The following is a 19,263-nucleotide window of genomic DNA, read 5'->3' on the forward strand; positions in this document are numbered from 1 at the left end:
ATCCCTTGTCCCCCCCTTTGAAATTGTTGTCTTGATTTCCCCATTTCCCCCCCCTTCATCCCGCCCTCCCAATCATCACGACTGCCCGGCGTCCGCAGCGGTCGCATCCATTACACTGACATGTATGAGATGTTGACCAACATGTCGCCGCCCCTCGGCCTTGGCAAGAAATGCCCGTCTAAGGTGGCTTATAAGGTAGACCCCAAAGAGGCTGTTCATGTATCTGAGGCGCTCAGCGGGAAGATCAAGTCTTGTGTTCAATTTGCCAAGAACGCATTTTTCGTTCACTGTTTCACGCTCTGACGCTCATTTGAAGCACTTATGCATTGGCAGATAAAATGCCTCGTTTTTTTTTTTTTTTTTTTTTGCTTTTCCGCAAACAACTAAAGTGGCGTACACACATCCCGATTCTTTGAATAGCGTAATTTTACATTCAACTCTGTCTTTTGATTTTTATGATATGGTTTTAAGTTATATTTCACATACGAGGAGGAAAAAGTGCATTCTACCTGCAACAGAGAAGTCTGAAAATAAATAAATACTAGCTAGATTTTAGTTTACGTGCTCTTGGGAACACGGCTTGAAAACAGCGTTTTGTCATTTTTAGTTTCACGAATCAATTGTGACTACTTTTCTTGATTATCGGGATGTATGTATTATATGCATTTTCTGTTAGCGGCTGTTGAATGAATGGGGTCCTTTTGCTAAGAGAGCTGAGACATCCATTTTCTAGGTTTTGGTTATCATCATCTGATTTATTTGTCTTCCTTTGTCAATCTGTTCAGTTTGTGCATGTGCCTCTTGCATCATTGTTTGTGTTTCTGGTACTTAATGCCACAAAATTAGATCCAACAGTGCAATCTGTATCCTACTGGCCTTCATAATTCCATGTTAGAAACACTTGTTAGTGTTTTACCATATCCTCCAACCACAACAATCAATGTATCGATCAATTAACACCTTTAACATTGATTGACACTTTAAAAGTGGATCTAGTATTGTGTCTGGTGAGTGTGCGCAATGTAACTGTTGCTTTTAAAAACTCTGGAATAGCTGTGGTTACATTTGTTACTTTTTTGCCAATCCTGAAAACAGAATTTTACATCCTCTGATCCGTCACATCGTTATGTGTTGCATCCAAAAATGAACATTGGGTGTCAAGTTGAGGAATATTTACAATAGGTTTTAATTTTTATTCATGGTAAAAAAATAAATATAGAAAAAAGAGAATATATACTGTTTTAATACATATTTTTAATTGAATGTTTACTGTTTTTTTTCTCCTTTTTTATTGATTAAAAAAATACATAATTCAAATATTAGAGATTATTTGCAATTGAGAAGAAGATCAAAAAGATTTTGACCGTCTCGTCTTTAGGTTAAAAAAAAGTATGTAAGCGGTTCATTGACTAGCAAAAAAGTTATTGATTCATTTTAAATAATAGATTAGTTGTTGATTAATCACAGCTAAATTAAATGGTCTTCTGCAATGTGACCCGTGACAAACATGAGTTTGACACCCCAGAATTAAATGTTCCAATTTGTAACTTTGCAACCATGGCAGTTCTGGTCTTTTTAATATTTCATTCATAATTAACCTGTTCAGGGTCATGGGATTTTATTTTTTTAATGAATTTAGTAGTTGATTTTGTTGTAATTTGGTGACTTGGCTTTGGTGATTATATCGCCACATTTCTCTCCAACCCACAGAGACTCATCCTAATGAACATGCCAGTTGATGATGACATGTCTGTCCACTTCACCTCCACGCTTATGGCCCTTATCCGCACTGCCTTAGAAGTCAAACTAGCCAGAGGTTCGTAAGCATATTTGAATGGATTGCTTTGCGTTAATAAATCATATATTAAAACAACATTCCTGCTTGTGTGCGCAGGAGGAGAGGATCGAAATCAGATGGACTTGGACCTTCAGAAGGAAATCAGTGTCATCTGGCCTCACCTCTCGCAGAAGATGTTGGATCTTCTGGCCCCTATTAACAAAGGTAAAAAGAAGGAACAGTGTTTGTTTGCTTGTTGCACTATCTGACAGGATCTTTTTCTAGCTAGTGACATGACCATCGGAAAGATATATGCCGCAATGCTGATCATGGATTACTACAAGCAGAACAAGGCCAAGAAACTTCGACAGCAGATGGAAGAACAAGTATTTGCACGCACCCATTTTGCTAACAATCTGCTCTGCACGCACATATACGCCGATCGATTTACACAAGTGCATGGGATAATGGGTATCAACTCATTGGCTGCCATTCACAGCGATATATGGTCAATCCTTTGTCCTGGGAGGCCTGTCAGCGAATAAACAAACTTTCATCCGAATGAAACGGTCATTCACTGCCGGCCTACCAGGTCAAATGGATTGGACATCTACCCGTGATGAACCCATTTAAATCTACAGCAGGAGGACGAAAAGAACCACATGATTGGATGTCTATCATCATCATTTGCAGTGAAAGAGTTGATTATATCCAACAATTTTTCTACTCCCATTCGATTGGCTAATAAACTAGCACCTAACACTTTTATTCTTTCCTGGGATTGGATATGAAAAAAAAATATGACCGGGTAATCAACTGTCGTCTGTCCTTTTAAGGTTAAAAGCTCATGTCTCCATCGGCAATTTTCTTATCTGCCCCTGACAGAAACACGCGCCCATGTTCCAGCGCATGGATGCTTCCTCCTTGCCTCAGGAGATCATATGCAATGCCAAATCACTGTCTTTCCTCAGTGCAGGATCAGCTCTGTAAATATCCCGCAACAGTCATCCAAGTGCACCATTACGAGCGTCGTAAATTTACTGTCGATGCATGTGTCCCTCCAGCACCAAAGGGGGCTTTGTGGATTTCAGGCCCATCTCCCATCAAGACATGTTTCTGCAGCCGCAGCCTCCCTCTGGGTTGGAAAAGCAGAATGATGATTACTATCTACCCTATCACCCTTATCACTTTGCTCATCACCACCACCACCATTTAGATACACTGGTAATGACTCTTCCTAAAAATCAATATTTGAGCGGAACAAGCCCAATTGTTTTTCATTTGCCTGCCTATATATATACATATAATATATATATATATATATATATATATATATATATATATATATATATATATATATATATATATATATATGTATATATATATGTATATATATATATATATATATATATATATAGCGAACATCATGACTTTTAATTGTATTTCCTCATTGACAAATCCTCGATTTGCACATTATGACTGCAATTATCACCCGTATGAGTCATTGGTCCATTTATAAGTCAACCTAATGGGTTCCTGACAGCAAAGATGGATTTGCATACCTTTTTCAAGAAGCCAATACAGAGGCAGGCCACATATTGATTGACTGAGTGATGGATTGCTTTATTTTATGGAGGACAAAGGAGGCCAAAATTAAATGATTAAATATGTCTTGAAAATCTTATTTCAAGTATATTTGTTTATTAGCATTTATCAATTGCTATTTTTATGTTTTTATTTCTTTTTTTCTGGATAATAAGTTACACGTTTTTCCCTGACAGTTATTTTTTAGGCTATTTAGTCTATGTTGTTCTCCATTTTACTATTACTTCTTGGTTCAAAAATGAAAATTATACTCCAGTGCACAAAAATGTTCCTCTTAATTTGTATTCTCTGGCTAGTCCGAAAAATCATTACTAATTACAACCGCTTCACATAACATTTGTCCAGGTGCCCGATGTCATCGAGTATAACCAAGTGGCACAGCAGTCAAGAATAATGGTCAAGTCCCCTCAGCGAACATCATCCATCAGAGCGTCGTCCATGCCTCGACTGGCTGTGGAGCCGCAGGTAGGAAAGACCAGCTTGACCCCTAGATCCCTTCTCTGCAAGTTATGTTTCTTGTTCATTCTCTGTACGTCTGCAGTCTGGAATGTCAGCGGACAGAAATCTGATGAAGCGCTCCTTTTCCACCTATGGAGACCAATGCGTTAACCGGCAGTGGCAAGAGCAACATTCCCTGGAGAGAGTCAGCCCCGACAACACGTTGAGACTTCGACAGAAGAGCTACAGAGGTTTTTGCTCAACCCTGGCTTTCCCTTCTGTGTCTGATCGAAGTTAGCCTCTTTTCAACTACAATTTGCTTCTGCTTCTCATAATTGGACTTATTCACAGGCACGAGAGTCAATGAAAGCAGTCACGAGAGGGGGCGTTCTAAAGAACGGCGCCACCTATTGTCTCCGGATGTGTCTCGCTGTAACTCCGAGGAGCGCAGCCGAGACCCGTCAGGTGAGAGGGGGTGCTCCCTCTCGCCCAAGGAAGGGCAAACGCAAGCCTTACAGGCACAGGTGAGGGCATGTCAAACTTCTCCGTTTCATTTTACAGTTTTTTTGGAACCATGATTGGGGATTTTACAACAAGCTTACACACAAAAGCCCCAGTTTCAAGTTTGTCTTTCGAGCCTAGTTTCGGCTTCCAACTCTAGTTTTGGAAGCCGATATTAGGGTTTTCAGACACGATGAAATTTTCAAATGAGATTTTCTGAATTTCCTGAGAGTCCATACGCTGTGTGCAGGCCAACTACTCATCAGGCAGTCCAGCCCATTCTGCCTCAGAGTCCGGCACCCCTCGTAACCGTCGGCAGCTCCCCCAGACTCCCTCCCGTCCTCGCCCTCACATCTCGTACTCCCCCCTAGTATGCCGAGACCAACCCCCCGGCGCGGCGGCGGCCTCTTCGGCGGTACGCTCGCCGCTTTCAAACTGCCCAGTTCCTTCCGCGTGTCAGGCGCCGGTCCCGAGCCATCCGTCGCCTCAGCGTTACATCTCGGAGCCCTACCTCACGTTTCGCGGGGGTGTCGGGGAAGGCCCGGGAGGCGAGGAGCGAGGACACCTCACTTTCGAAAGCGCCGTGGCCACCAGCCTGGGCCGTGCCAACGCCATTTGCTCCGCCCCTCAGCTCAGACACTCCTGGCAGGTCCCAAATAGACATTTCCCAAACAACTCGGAGCAGGCCGCCGAGCCGCCGAGCGACACGGAAGATGACGATCGCTGCTAAAACAAGAGGACGTCGGCGTCCGGGACGAGTGGTCTTCGGACGCTGGCTGCTTTATGACAAAAGTCCCTTGTCACCCCAGTAGCATCACATACAGGACTAAACACCACTGCCATACATCAGCATAATTGTTTGCTGTTGTCTCTGTTTGCTGTATATTCATGCTGTGCCTAGAAAAGGGTGTTCAATGTGAAGAACGCCAACGTACATTGGAAAATACAGGGAGTCTTTGGGTTAAGCCGTCTTCAACCTATAATGTTTTGACTTTACGACACCCGTATCTAGTCCACCATTTAGTCCCAAATTCTGCTTGGCGAGTGCATAATGCTGGTTAATCAATGTCTACTTCAGTTTAACAGGAAAGCAGTTAACATAAATTTTGTTTCTGAACTCTTCCAGTTGTTGTTCGTGTTACGCGCCATGAGGATCTTCACCTTTTTCACCCTCCTTTTTTTCTCATTATGGCCCAAAAGAAAAGCAATTTGTGTTGACACAGACCATACGTCGCCAACAGTCAGTGTCCATAAAATTTACAGTTCACGTCACGTTAAAATAAGGAAGTCATGTCATGAATCCGGTTGCATGTATGCTTCAGGTTGCAATGTTGATGTTCTGAGTTTTGTTTTTTCTGGGCTGACCGTAAACGCACTTGGAATGAGATGGATGTCCGGACTGAGAAGGCTGTTGTGGTTTATTTTGTTGGCGTCACAGTAGCCGTGTTCCATGCTTCTGTATAAAATAAACCACTGAACACCTCAACGTTCCAATCACCTCTCAGCAGGATGGGTAAGTACAGCATCTTTTTTTATTTTAATCTAGTTTTGTTTTGTATATATTACCTCAAATTTAACTTTAAAGGTGAAACCTGCTGAACACAGAAATACGGATAATGTTGGGAACCTCGCTTGTTAGTAATTCAAGGGATCCCTGTGTAACAAATTTCAAACGTCCCACCATCATCATTTGAGTCCAGAAACAAAATGTATTTGCTTATTCTTTCAGTAAATGATCACTCCCTCTCCGTTAAAATGAATTACACATTGATTGCCATCAATGGCAGTTGGCCGATTAAAAAAAATACACTCCCATTTCGAAAATGGGTTCATTTGTAACAACCAGCACTGCTGAAGCATTAGAAAGAAATTACTCCTTTAATTTAGGATGTAAATCAATGTTTCCAAATGTTTAGGCTAGCAGAAAATAATTTCCGTGCCCGACAGCTCACTACTGAAACCACAAGTCCAAAACTAATGGTTGAACAGTTGATTTTTGCAACAACAAAACTAAATATTGTTGTAAATTGTTTCAATTCCATAGGGATGGAGTTAATGACTTCACCTATGGGGAAACACCTGTAACAGCGTGACCAGAATGAATTATGCTATGAAAATGCAGTACACGGTCGATTGGTCGCCGGTCTTTTGGTCGCCTGGAGAGTTATTGATAATTACCATTTAAATTGTTGCTCAAATTCCCTAAATACAAACTGTGAATTACTATTTAGTCATACTTAATGCCCTATTAATTATTAGGCTAAAGAAAAGCTCCAAATTTCCTGGACTTTTATTGTTTTTTCTTGGAGAACTTGTTAAGACCCTGACTGACGTCCCTTCCTAAGGGGACAACTCATGTACATACAAACTCTTATACACTCACACGTCGGCTCAGTGAAACTGCTCATGGCCATTGTTGGCTTTTATTGATGCGTAGACCGTGTTGTTTTACCTTGTTTTGTCGCCGGTCTTTTGGTCGTCGGTCTTTTGGTCGCCCGTTGTCGCGGTCCGGGCGACCGAAAGACCGGCGACCAAAAGACCGGCGACCAAAAGACGGCGACCAAAAGACGGCGACCAAAAGACTGGCGACCAATCAACCGCAAATGCGAATAATGGCATTTATTCAAATAGTCTCCTTCTGAAAAATGTGTAAAGTCAAAATGTCTTAGCCAGAAGCTACCTGAGTTTGTTTGCAGAGAAAGCGTAGGTACATTTGGAGGTAATTATTGTCCTTAACTTTAATGTCCTTTGCAAGAACTTTAACAATAGCCCTAATGATTTTAGGTAATTATTTGTATTACATTCTATTCTGACCATTTTTTTTATCATTTGAACTTCTGATTGAGAGCATGACCCCCTTCTAGGTTTACCTTTAAGTCACATAGCGTGTTTACGCGTAAGTGTACTTAACTTGAACCCAAATATGTGGCAACTTTTGTAACTTCTCCCGCCAACTAACAATAAATTATCATTACCATTATCATTTTTTTAAATGGATTTAGTGTTAAATCATAGTTGATCCTTGGTAGGATTAGGGTGAGTACTAATGAAGGATTTTTAATTATTTGTAATCACGTGCTGACACTGTTTAAAAATCTTGTATTTATATCAAGCTCTGTCGGTGTCTAAAATGGGAACAATGGACTTGAGAATTCCCTAAAACTTAATGTCTTAAAAGGAAAAGGAATATTGCATTTGTTCTCATCACAGGTTTGTTAAATTATTAGCCAGTAGAGCAAACAGATGACCACTTAAGGTTAAGTCACACACACACACACATGCACACACATTAATTGTATCACTGCATTTGGCCTATTGTTCCAATGGCCAATCAAAAACAATTATTTTTTTGTACTCAGCTTTCTAAAGCTATTTTCAACCCTTGTTGACACTATATTTTCTTTATTTTTTTATGTGCTTATTGCTCCCTCTTGTTATTTATTTTCTTTTTAAAAAATCCTTTCTCAATATGACATTTGTGTTGCTTTTTAAGATACAATTGGTCAAAATTGCGACCTACCGTCGTTGCAGTTCCTTTTTGGGAATGGATTTTGTTATTCCTGTGCCTTAATGATTTTCTTCATCAAAGTGCCACTTGCTGCTTTTTGGGCATGCTCTTTCCATCTTTGGCCATTTGTTTCACAGTTTTAGTTTCTTGAGCGGAAATATTTTCCCGCAGTCTTAAATGCTCTTACATTTTGGGATACTACTGCCACCTGTTGCTTAAGCATGCCAGTGAAAGCTTGAGAAAGTGATTTTATATGAACAGTTGTATTTTTTTGTATAGTGCCGTATAAAAAAAATAATCAAAACAAATATATCAGTATATGTAGCCCTAAAATCAGTGTATCCATAACAGCCTCAAGTGTGCCTGGGAACTTTCACCACTTAACCATCTCCTTTCAAGCCAGAATTTCCTTGAAATATGTATAAAGTGGGAAAAAAAATGAATACGTGTACAGTTCCTATTTGAGTTTAGTCTTGATGCTTGTCCACTGACTGACTAAAATGTCATTAAAGAAAGATCACTTGTCTTTTACTGATGGTTGGTTATGTTCATCAAAACTATTTTTAGTCAAGGTTAATAAATCACATATGTTTAGATGATTGTAATATGAGCATGTTCAAACAAACCCATTTTTTAAAAATGTGCACAAGTTCAAAGCCCTTCCCTCGAGACTCTGCTATGACCTCTGTACTAATGCCATGAGAATGTATCAGCTTACTGATAATGCTTGCATTGATGTGCGAAAGTACTCCGCACGGGGAAAATCTTTCATCCATTTGACACCACAACAAACACTCACTTTTCTGTTGAGTAACTTTTTTAGTGCCATTGATTTTGGCAGAGATCCAATCATGTGGTCTCTCTGATCCTACTGACTTGAATTTAAATGAGTTTGTCACCAGTCGGCTTCCACCATATTTTCAAAGGCCCACCATTAGTAATTTTTTTCCTGTTTTGAAATAAATTAAAATTTATAGGGAATGGGGAAAGCTGCTTTGATTGTTGGTGACTGAAAATGAGTACAAGGAGTTCAACTTTTCAGGAAAATAGAAACCAACGAGGTGAAACAGACCTCAGTGATTCCAAAATTGAAATCTATGCAAGACATGTAGTCTGTTTTGACTGGGCTGGGTTGGCTGTCCAGTTCGATGGAGATTTATTGCAGACTTTCACCTTTTTTTCCAGCAAAAACCAACTCCAACAGTCTGCGCAATCGAGGCATTTATCCTTAGCAAATTGTCAACGATATGCTAACTGCCCCCAACAAGTTACAAATTGCACTCAAATGCCTGACCCCCGAGTGACCCACAGTCTGTGGATTGTTGGCATGGCAACAAGCCTCAGTACCTGTGTTGATCTAACCAAAATGTTCTAGAATGAAAAATCTTCCCAGAAAAACAAATCCCGAACTGTCAGATATTCAATATTTACCTGAATCTTTTTTCCCCCAAGTACTTTTACAGGAAATGCACACAATTGCGTGCTTTCAAAACCCTCCCCTGATCTTTTACCATAAGTAGGATTCATCTTGAGCCGTCAGTGAGGCAGCAGCCAGGCACTCTCGAGATTCCCATGCGAGATTCCTCACCCGAGCCACAGTCCTCACCCTTTCGACCTTCCCGTCAAGCCAAGAGATGAATGCGAGAAGGCGTGAGGTGAAGGTCAATGGCAAAGCAAGCAGAAAACATGAATGGGGTGAAAAAGAAGAAGCGTCATCCGTGTGACATTGATAAATAAAGGTGAGCTACTCTCAAAAGTCTCTTAATCTCAAAATAATGAAACTTGGCATTGCCGCACTTTGACTTGCAACTCTACTTTTTTCTATTTTGTGTTACTTCTGCCTAGGAGAGACATAAGGAGCCAAAATATGTCTGTATTGGAAACATCTCGTTGCTGATTGGAACATGGCAACGCTTTACTATCATCCCAAATTGGACACACACTCAAACCGTGATCCAATTTGGCCATGATGCAATCCACTAAGGAAGTGTAATGGATTGGGGTGATGGGAATTTGTTTTGTTTGGCCTTGGCACTCACCCTGCGTGTGCGTCATATTTAGGACTTCCACGGGAATCCATGTGAGCCAATGCATAAATCGGAGCGGTCCACGACGGAGGCTCCATCCGACGCCATGCCGGCATGGATGCTACTGTTGCTGACCTTTGTAAGTCCACCCAATTACATTTCAATATATAACAACATTTCTTTTTTTATGTACTAGTAAGCTATCGTGAACATAGTTCCCTAAACTACCTGTTTTTCTGCCAGTTATCAGTGATTCCATGTGCTTTTTTAAATGTGAAATATAAAATAATGAAGCAAGGGAGAAATAGCTCGTAACAAGGATGAGAATTGGCAGGATAGCATAATTAAAGATTGAAGTTATACTATTTTATGATTTGATAATACTGGCCAATATATTTTTTGTGCCATAAAACAATTTCATTTCAGTCCTTTTATTATTAAAATAATATTAATATTTACACAGTTTAATATCAATTGTTAGTTATTTTAATAAACTCAAATGTTTTCTACTGACAGTCACTTTATTGTTATGTATTTGTGTACATTATGTCATTTAAGCATAGTACTCAGTGTTTAATAACATTGAGTAGTGTTTGTAGTTTGTTTGTTAATTTTTATGTATCATATTACTTTTGTGTTTTAAACATTGTAAATCTGAGTATTGTGGATTTTTATTCTCTTTTCTTTTACTACTTTGAAACCAGATATTTATGTTTGTCGGTTATATTTTATGTGGCACCAATCAACCTTGAGTCTAAAATGCTTTAAAAAATATTGGTGTTACTGCTTTTTAGATTTGTTGTGTCTTTAAAAAAAATAAATCCCACTATAGAAAAACATTATATTTATAATAGGAGCATTTATAATAGGAGAATAAGTAAATGCTGCATGACATATTCAAAACCAAAAATAAAATAAACCCACCTGGCAATAATAATAATAATAACTGTGTTAGTTAAAAATAGTAATAAAATAAAAATGCAAAAAAATAATTGTCTTCAGTTATCAAATGTCATATTTAATCACAACACAGTACAAAAAAGGCCTATATTTCAATAATGTAATACCAAGGAATGACAAAAAAAATTAAGCTCTTCATTTCTATCATTTATACAACCTTACTTGTAACCAAATGTTGCACTCAAAACGTCAAAGACAAAACAAGTGTATTTAAATACGCAAAGACATTTTTAAAATGTGTGTTCTGTTTATTCCTAACATGTTAGTACGGAGGGACAAGACTTTGTAATATTAATTCAGACATGTCTCCAATTGTTTGAGATGGCAGAGCTCCTTTTCGGCTATCTGTCTTCAAAGAGTATCTGTCAAGTTAGACATGGAGCGAAAAAAAAAGTTTATTTTGGACCGTAATAGATCTCGTACGTCCGTGCAAGCCAATCGTGAGCTTGTTTTTCTCAAGGTTCATGAAAAGACTCTGTATGACTCACTCCATTTCACCTAACGGTTATAATTTGTTGGACTCTTTGAGTGTTGCAGAAGTCGATTTTAGGCTGAAATGAAATCACTTGACATTGTTTTGCTACTCCAGCTTTTTCAGGAGGTTGCCATTTTTGCATCGTCCAGTGAAATGGGACCATCATCTGGGCCTCCAAACTCTGAAGACATGGACATACAGGCCAACTCCACTCAGATGTTTCTGGGAAGTATCCAAACGGAACTTTTGAATAAGGAGAAAAAGCAAGTTGATGAGGAATCGGCAACTCAATCACCCAATCGAGATTTAACACCAGCTCACGTTCCATCTTTTGCAATTGGGAAGGAAAAAAGAGTTATTTCAAGCCCTCACGTTGAGGCCGAAAGGCCCACAGCTTCAGGTCTCCTGTCAGAATGGACAAGTTCAGACAGAGATACAACCGTCAACATTGGAGAAGTGACCACCATCAGCAATTTACTAGCTGAAGACAGAAAATCAGCACCTCTGACGAAGGAAGCCTCAGGCTTTGGTCTTCCCGAAACAGAAAATAGACGAGATGGGCATGTAAAATCTGAGCAAATGTCACAAGAGCTTCCTGAAAGGCGGATGGATGAAGATGGGAAAGACTTGAATAAGAGTCACCTCCCAAAGGAATATGATCCAGCATCTGAAACTCCTGTTATGTCCAGCCCCGAGGAATCCATCCGCTCAGAGCGACAATTTCCACCGAATGCTCCTTCGACAACAAATCAGCAACACGCCCCAGAGGGACTTCAAGTAAGGCCTGGGCCTCAAGGTCAAATGGTAATTATATGTTATTGTTTTGTTTTGTTTTTACTCAGGGTTCATCGTCGAAGTGCATTTTGATAGGAACTGCTTCCAAGAAAGGTGTTAAATGGCTCTCTCAAGTGGTTAAAACTGTACAATTAACTCCTTCACTGCTATTGAAATCGATCAATCCATTTGGGTATTTGAACACTTTAATAATAATAATAATAATAATATTAATCTATTTGCTTCGTGATTAACTGCCATGATTGCTGATATTATTGCTTTTTGTGAGACAGCTGTATTAAATGAGAAATGATTGGAAATCTAATCAGCTCAATGGTAGTGAATCATCTGAGTCATTCGCTTCCATTGCTATTTCTCCAATGCTTTTGATTCAGATTGATGTGTAGATGAGTACCAGTTCTCTATTGGTGGGAGTAGGTGGGAGAGGAGGAGACAAACATTTGGCAACTGACAAAACATACGAACAGACGCATGTAAACACACAACTTAAAATTAATTCATTTTCCATGTATTTATATATATATATATATATATATATATATATATATATATATATATATATATATATATATATATATATATATATATATATATATATATATATATATATGTAGATATAATTGTTTATGTTTATATTGCAGAATCGAAACATTTATTTCCACTAGATCACTTTCACAGGCAAGATTTATGGGCAGTCCTGTTTCCTGTTCCTCGTTTTTGTCACTACAAATATAATGTTAATCAATTGCTATGTACCTTTTTCCAGGGCTTGCAGGGTCCACCAGGTCTACCAGGATTTCCAGGACAAAAAGGAGACAAGGTAGGTTAATCATAGAGCATGAACCATAAATTAGTGTTTTAACCCAGGAAAGCAACAAACCATTAAACAATTGACATAACATTCAAATTCTTAGCTTTAGATCATTTAATGGTCTCACAGAAGTAAAAATATCATTAGAATTTTTTGATGAATTTGTATCATATGTGATGGATCAGGGCTCACACGCAACATTTTTTTTCCTGTTATAGTTCAATTATCCATGCAATGCTGAGTGTGTACATCAGATTTAACTATATTACATTTCTCATATTGAGTGTTGAAAGTCTCATGTACTAATTTCATGTTTGGCTCTTTAGGTTGATATTTGCTATAGTGAGCATGTCGTAAATTCCCTCTCATTGTATAAGTGTCTGTATATTGTTCTTCTTAGGGATATCAGGGTGTGATGGGAAGAACTGGACAGACTGGATACATGGGCCCCATTGGTCCACTTGGAATGCCTGCTATTGTTGTTTTTAAAACATCTGAAGAAGAATGGGAGACGTTCAAGGTTGAAATTTGGTTTTGTTTTTTTCCAAAATACTGCGACCCATTCATGTCCATGTTTAATATCCATTGAAAATAACAGAAAGTGTTATTCATTTCCATGCAGAAAAAGAAATTCTACACTAAGCTGATTTCATCATGGCCGGTACTTGGTTAAGACACTAAAAACAACATGCTTCATTTGTTATTGTCTGTTAAAAATGGTTTTCTTTTCTTAAATCAGAAACGGAGAGGAACTCCAGGGCCTTCTGGACCCCGTGGAAATGTCGGACCAATTGTAAGTTGCTGTAGAGCAGGGGTAGGGAACCTATGGCTCGGAGCCATATGTGGCTCTTTCTATGGGTGCATATGGCTCTTCACTAACCTGTGAAGTAAAATATGGAAATCACTGGTGAGAGAGCTGAGTCCCGTGCATAATATAATTGATACTGATTTATTAGCAACAGCATAACAATGTTGTCAAAATAATTCAGAGACTTTTTTGTACTTTAAAAGTGGTGAAATGACAAAAAAATCACACATTTTCATGTATTTTTGCTTTTAAATTCTGAGAATGGCTCTCAAGAAATAAAATTTGGAAAATATGAATTGTGTAGGGCTCTCTCTGTCAAAAAGGTTCCCGACCCCTGCTGTAGAGCATAGTTTTTCTAGTAGTAGTTAAAAGTTGGACTTATGAGTTAAATTAACGCTTGGCGAAAAACACGTGTACAAATACTATCAAAAAATACATATTTTAAAGAAACGCATATCCACATGAAACAATTCTTATTACGTGGTGTGCCAGCATTAATCTAATGGGAAATTATCCAGTTGTCTCAAATACACAACATGTACATACTCTTTGTTCAATGTTTTGGATGAAAGATAATGTTATGTCATTTTTGCACTAGCTCGTATCTTGGGGAAAACGAATGAAGTATCTCAGTGCCAATGATGATGATAGAAAATTGTGGCTCCTTTGATTCTTCTGCTTTGAATTGAAAGGAGTTTTTCATTAGAAGACATGGCTGGCAGCGAATGAACATTTGTTGATTTCTAGTTTAATTGGATTGGACATCTTTTGCTGAGTTCTGCAAGCAATTTTGTATGTCTAATTTTGTGAGGAAGTATTGAGAAAGAAACTTTTCTCTTCCCCAAATTGGATAAGTTTAGTGTAAAAGCTATTCAGCCCACACAAAGGAATAAGAATGTGTCTAATTTTTCCCCATAGGGGCTGCCTGGAATTCCAGGAAAGCAAGGGCGGAAAGGATTTCCAGGAAAAATCGTAGGTAGTGCTCCATGTTAGATGAAATAATTGAACCAAAAAAAGGAAATTTAATTGTTTGTTTTGTATCTCAGGGTATCCCTGGGGAACAGGGTGGGCCTGGGGCGCAGGGCCGGTCTGGCAATGATGGGACTCCGGGAGTGAATGCGGATCCAGGACCCCTAGGCCCACCTGGAGAACAGGTCATTCCCCAGAAAATTCATAAGGAATTTTTGTTTTGAATGTTGAAGTTTTTATGTTATTTGCAAGTTGTGTATGTCATTTTTGCTTGAAACTTATTGTCTCATTGGCTCCTTAGGGACTGCAAGGCTATGCTGGAGATAAAGGCAGCATAGGGGAGCCGGGTGAGAGGGTAAGAATATTTAGACATTTTTTCATGTTTAAAGAGATTAAATTGTTATTTATATTTTGGTTCTACAGTATTTGCTTATTAATGATGTTGTGTTTTGTTCGCCGTTAGGGTTATGAAGGGGAACCCGGACCACAAGGCGATAGAGGTGGAAAAGGACTCAAGGTTACAAAGAACATCCATCAAATATTTAAGTATTACTGAGATTCAGGTCATTCAATTTGTTTCTTTTAACCAGGGGAATAAAGGTATGAGAGGCATTGGTGGGATTCCAGGTTACATGGTACGTTAAGCAACATTGTTAGTGGAAAAAAAAATCACAAATGAACTCCTGGATGCCTAAATTTAACTGTTTCATTTACAAAATTTAATTCAAATTTTGAATGTCATTTTCTCTAAATATATTGTTAAAAACATATGATTATTTTCATGAAATTGTGATTATTTATGTTAAATGAAAATCTAAGCGTCAAGGGCTTAACCCTCTATATTCAAATTGTTTGGACGTTTATCACCTCTGGTATACAAGACAGCGTAATCTGATATGGTCTTTTTGTTTGAAGGGAATGGTAGGCATCAGGGGTCCTCAAGGTTTCCATGGAAGACCAGGACCACGGGTCAGCGCTGCTACAAATAATTGGGCCTTATTATTCTAAATACACTCGAGTATTTGGTAAGCTGTTGAATACTATTTCCAGGGCACGACTGGTGCGATAGGCTTTTCCGGACCACCTGGCACACACGTACGTAAGACAGCATTGCGCTCCAATTAAGCGCGCATTTTGTGTTGTTTACTTTGAGCTAATGTGTCTTCTTAGGGCAAAATGGGACCAAAAGGAAGAAAAGGCGTCCCAGGAGTAAAGGGGCCTCCTGTAAGTTGACAAAATTGACACTCCTTTTTAAAATAGACGATAACTATTGATGATATATTAATGAGTTTATCATTGTCAGGGTCAACAAGGTGAAATTGGTCTGAGGGGAGAAGTTGGACCAAAGGTAAAGAACACCAATGAACATTTTGGGAGAACTTGGCTCAATTGTTTTTCTGTCTTTAGGGAGAGCCTGGTGCTGTCGGAGCAGTTGGATTTCCTGGTGTACGTGGTCCTCAGGTAAACTTGATTTGTACCTGTCATGCACTTCTTCTCATTTATTATGCGTTATACTCTCCTTTGCAACTATGAGTAATATCATATATCATCAAAAATGAGTTAAGCACCCCCTAGCCAAGAAGTGTGTTCACTGAACTACATCTCCCACTCTGTGCTGTGTGCATGTATGCCCAGTGCATGAAAACCTTGACAAAAATGTAATGTAATCTTCTGAACCCAAGAAATTAAGTGTATTTTCCCCCCCAGGGTGAAGCTGGGCCTGTCGGACCCCCAGGTCCAAAGGGAGACACTGTGAGTACAGTAACAGAGAAGTGATACATCATTTGCAGCCATTTTGACTCATTGTGCGTTCATCAGGGTGGTCTTGGAGATGATGGGGACATAGGAGAACCTGGACCACCAGGTCCTTATGTAAGACGAAAAGAAAACAAATCCCTTGTCATTTATTCAAGCATTTTAAACTCAAAACGGTTTTCACGTTGTTTACTTCAGGGAAACAATGGAAATCCAGGATTGGCTGGACCCTCAGGTGATCCCGTAAGATTATTTAAAGCAATTTCATTGTTGATTAAAATGCCACACGATTTTTTTCATGTCATTGAAAATGTTTGGGGTTTTGGGGCTAAAATAACAGCTCTGTTGTGTTTGTGTGTTTTGTATATAGGGAGCCAAAGCCACGCGTGGTGGAAGAGGTGTTCTAGGATTCAAGGGAGACCAGGCAGGTTCTTGATTCAGATCAACTGGAGAAATGTTTTACACTTGGATTGAATGGGCAACGCTATAAAGGTTCAACAATTTGTTGTGCTTTTGTGCAGGGACCGCCAGGGTTACCCGGGAAGCCGGGATATAAGGGACGTCGAGGTCCAATGGGAGTCGCGGGTGTTGTAGGATCACCAGGACCAGCAGGACTTGCTGGGCCCAGCGTGGGTATACCTGTAAATGTTAGATTAAAGCAGAACTAATTGAATAACTCCAAGTCATTCAAGATTTACCTCCAGGGAATTGATGGCATCATGGGCGAGCAAGGCAAGCAAGGCCAAGATGGGTTGAAGGTAAGATGATGCACAACTGCCGTAAAGTTTTTTTTATTTTGTTTTTCATGATGATAATTCTGTGAATGATTCTTTATAGGGAGATCTAGGGCCTCCAGGAAATCAGGGAAATTCTGGAACAAGAGGAGTCAAGGTTGGACATTGAATTAGTCATCCACTGACATACTTGTAGTGATATTGTTGATAAGCCAGAAAATTTCTGGCAGTCAATAAAGTGCCGTGACTTTGACGTTGCTCCCTGTTGCTCCTGGGCTACTAACTGATGATTTTAGAGCAATTCCAGATCACTTGGTTTTGGATCATTTATATATATGCTGCAATAGAGTTACCATGTTTAAACCAATTATGTCACTGTTTCAATAAAGGGTCGCGAGGGGCGAGAAGGATTTTCTGGATTGCCTGGCCCTTTTGTGAGTACAACAAATTTTTTTTTTATTATCAAATACAAATAGTGTATTTTTTATCCTGTTATTTTTTGCAGGGAGAGATGGGAAAATCTGGAGAGCGAGGGCCCCAAGGAGAACCTGGTATTAAGGTTCCTATTTGTCTAAACTTATTTTCTGATCCCTCCTGACTACATTGCAAACATCGCAATATGTGGCAATATTGTAAAAGAAAAAAACACATTACATTTACACTTTATATTTGCAGTTATTGTTTTTTTCATATCTCATTCACTACCATTGAAAGCAGTAGGCATCAAACCCATTTAAATTGTTTTTTTGATTAATCAGTCATGCCAGGGAAAATGTATTGGCACTGAAAAGTTCTGACAGCGTATATATTGTATCTACATAAACAATATAATTCAGTATATATGTTTATTGTCTTTTTGTTTTTGATGTGTGATATGACTTTTGTACAGGGGAGGTTAGGAGTCCCATCCACAAATGGACCCAAAGGGGAAAAGGTAATGCTTCTGACTCTTGACAGATTTTCTTATTTACAATTAAGTCAGGGGGTTATTCTCATATGCCTACTAAATTTCTTTGTGAGCATTTTAGACCGGGTTGAATTTTCATACACACATAAGCATTTACAACACGTAATGCGAGGATATTGCAATGCGTGGGGGCTCTTCTCGTCCCCTTTAAATGTGTCTTCCTACGAACAATCTGAAATCTGCTAAATTTGCTGTTGTTACACCACAAGGCAGTTGAAGAAATTCCCAACCTGATAAAGGGAAGCTGTGCAAAAACTAAGACGTAGCGTTTTTTACATTCTAGCTCACAAAAATGAGGCCTAATTACTTATATGAGAATTTTGTTTCCTATTATAGGGTCTAAAAGGTTATCCGGGAGTCAGAGGACAAGATGGAATTGATGGAGCCATGGTAAAGCCAGTCAGTTTAGGATAACCTTCCTCAGGAATTGTTTTTTTAAAAGTCATTCCAGAATTGGAGAGCATTGTTTGCCACACCCTCTAAATTAAAAATAATCTGTGTGCAAAATAGTGTTTCTATTTGTATTAATTTTATAAAATCCTTAAAATTGCTAGCGTTGATCTCACTCGACCTCATCCATGCAGACAGTTTATGCATATGATCAGAATAAGACTTTATTTAGGTACATAAATAGGCTCGCACAGCTGGTGTCTATTGCTGACAAAAAGCTACCATTAGTAAAGTTTCATTCCTTAATACTTTGATGCATTTTGTCAATAAATACTGTATTTACCAGAAAAAAGGCTTAATTTTTATGACTTTTAAATCTTAAATGTCCTCCAATTCTGGGATGGCTCTTAATTATGAGTGGTTAAAGTATATATCACCAAATATATAAACCATACATTCCTATTAGGGGCCTACTGGTGAAAATGGAATAGCTGGTGACACTGGAGCAGTAGGTCCAAAAGTGAGTTTAAAGATTAACACAAGTGTAACGCATTTTCACAACAACATTTCCGATGTTTTTTTTGTCATATTTGATAGGGATTTTCAGGGAAGACAGGACCAAGTGGCCCCCAGGGACCTATCGGGACAAATGTGAGTGTAAACACTAACCATAAAGTTTGCATTCAAATTAAAAATGAAAAAATGTCAAGTCCATCTATCTAAGGACGTGACGCTTATTTACA

General features: G+C 38.8%; 2 protein-coding genes and 3 long non-coding RNA genes across 6 annotated transcripts in view; all 5 read left to right on the forward strand.

Annotated features, from left to right (window-relative positions):
- Positions 1-5,444, forward strand: part of cacna1ea (calcium channel, voltage-dependent, R type, alpha 1E subunit a) — a 70,233-nt gene extending 64,789 nt beyond the window's left edge. Inside the window, exons 39-48 of the mRNA XM_077607576.1 lie at positions 99-195; positions 1,711-1,816; positions 1,895-2,002; positions 2,063-2,163; positions 2,663-2,763; positions 2,842-3,001; positions 3,728-3,847; positions 3,924-4,071; positions 4,172-4,344; positions 4,572-5,444. Coding sequence (XP_077463702.1) covers positions 99-195; positions 1,711-1,816; positions 1,895-2,002; positions 2,063-2,163; positions 2,663-2,763; positions 2,842-3,001; positions 3,728-3,847; positions 3,924-4,071; positions 4,172-4,344; positions 4,572-5,051 — 1,594 coding nt within the window. The 3' untranslated portion in view covers positions 5,052-5,444. The remainder of the gene's footprint in view (positions 1-98; positions 196-1,710; positions 1,817-1,894; positions 2,003-2,062; positions 2,164-2,662; positions 2,764-2,841; positions 3,002-3,727; positions 3,848-3,923; positions 4,072-4,171; positions 4,345-4,571) is intronic.
- Positions 5,445-12,857: 7,413 nt separating this feature from the next.
- LOC144078561 (uncharacterized) lies at positions 12,858-13,558 on the forward strand. The gene is made up of 3 exons (XR_013301249.1): positions 12,858-12,906; positions 13,298-13,417; positions 13,520-13,558. It is a non-coding gene; the product is annotated as an uncharacterized LOC144078561 (long non-coding RNA).
- Positions 13,559-15,154: 1,596 nt separating this feature from the next.
- On the forward strand, positions 15,155-15,895 carry LOC144078480 (uncharacterized). The gene is made up of 5 exons (XR_013301228.1): positions 15,155-15,191; positions 15,265-15,309; positions 15,590-15,643; positions 15,725-15,769; positions 15,845-15,895. It is a non-coding gene; the product is annotated as an uncharacterized LOC144078480 (long non-coding RNA).
- A 184-nt stretch (positions 15,896-16,079) lies between these two features.
- Positions 16,080-16,854, forward strand: LOC144078472 (uncharacterized). 2 transcript variants are annotated; one of them, XR_013301226.1, is made up of 5 exons: positions 16,080-16,135; positions 16,382-16,426; positions 16,493-16,546; positions 16,628-16,672; positions 16,800-16,854. It is a non-coding gene; the product is annotated as an uncharacterized LOC144078472 (long non-coding RNA). The 2 variants fall into 2 exon arrangements; XR_013301225.1 differs by having other exon boundaries at positions 16,628-16,664.
- Positions 16,855-16,953: 99 nt separating this feature from the next.
- Positions 16,954-19,175, forward strand: LOC144079041 (uncharacterized). Its single transcript, XM_077607577.1, has 9 exons — positions 16,954-17,058; positions 17,134-17,187; positions 17,267-17,320; positions 17,553-17,597; positions 17,669-17,722; positions 18,053-18,097; positions 18,467-18,520; positions 18,987-19,040; positions 19,128-19,175. The coding sequence occupies exons 1-9, from the start codon at positions 17,002-17,004 to the stop codon at positions 19,173-19,175; spliced, it is 465 nt and encodes a 154-aa protein (XP_077463703.1). The 5' UTR covers positions 16,954-17,001.
- The last annotated feature ends 88 nt before the right edge of the window (positions 19,176-19,263 follow it).

The sequence above is a fragment of the Stigmatopora argus genome, chromosome 8 (genome assembly GCF_051989625.1).
Source record: "Stigmatopora argus isolate UIUO_Sarg chromosome 8, RoL_Sarg_1.0, whole genome shotgun sequence".
NCBI lineage: Eukaryota > Metazoa > Chordata > Actinopteri > Syngnathiformes > Syngnathidae > Stigmatopora > Stigmatopora argus.

Bases quoted from the DNA above. Each gene is read 5' to 3' on its own strand.
- LOC144079041 (XM_077607577.1), top strand. From the start codon at position 17,002: ATGGGAGTCGCGGGTGTTGTAGGATCACCAGGACCAGCAGGACTTGCT. The intron at 17,321-17,552 runs GTTGGACATTGA...GTTTCAATAAAG, and splicing joins CTGGAACAAGAGGAGTCAAG to GGTCGCGAGGGGCGAGAAGG. The intron at 17,598-17,668 runs GTGAGTACAACA...TATTTTTTGCAG, and splicing joins CTGGATTGCCTGGCCCTTTT to GGAGAGATGGGAAAATCTGG.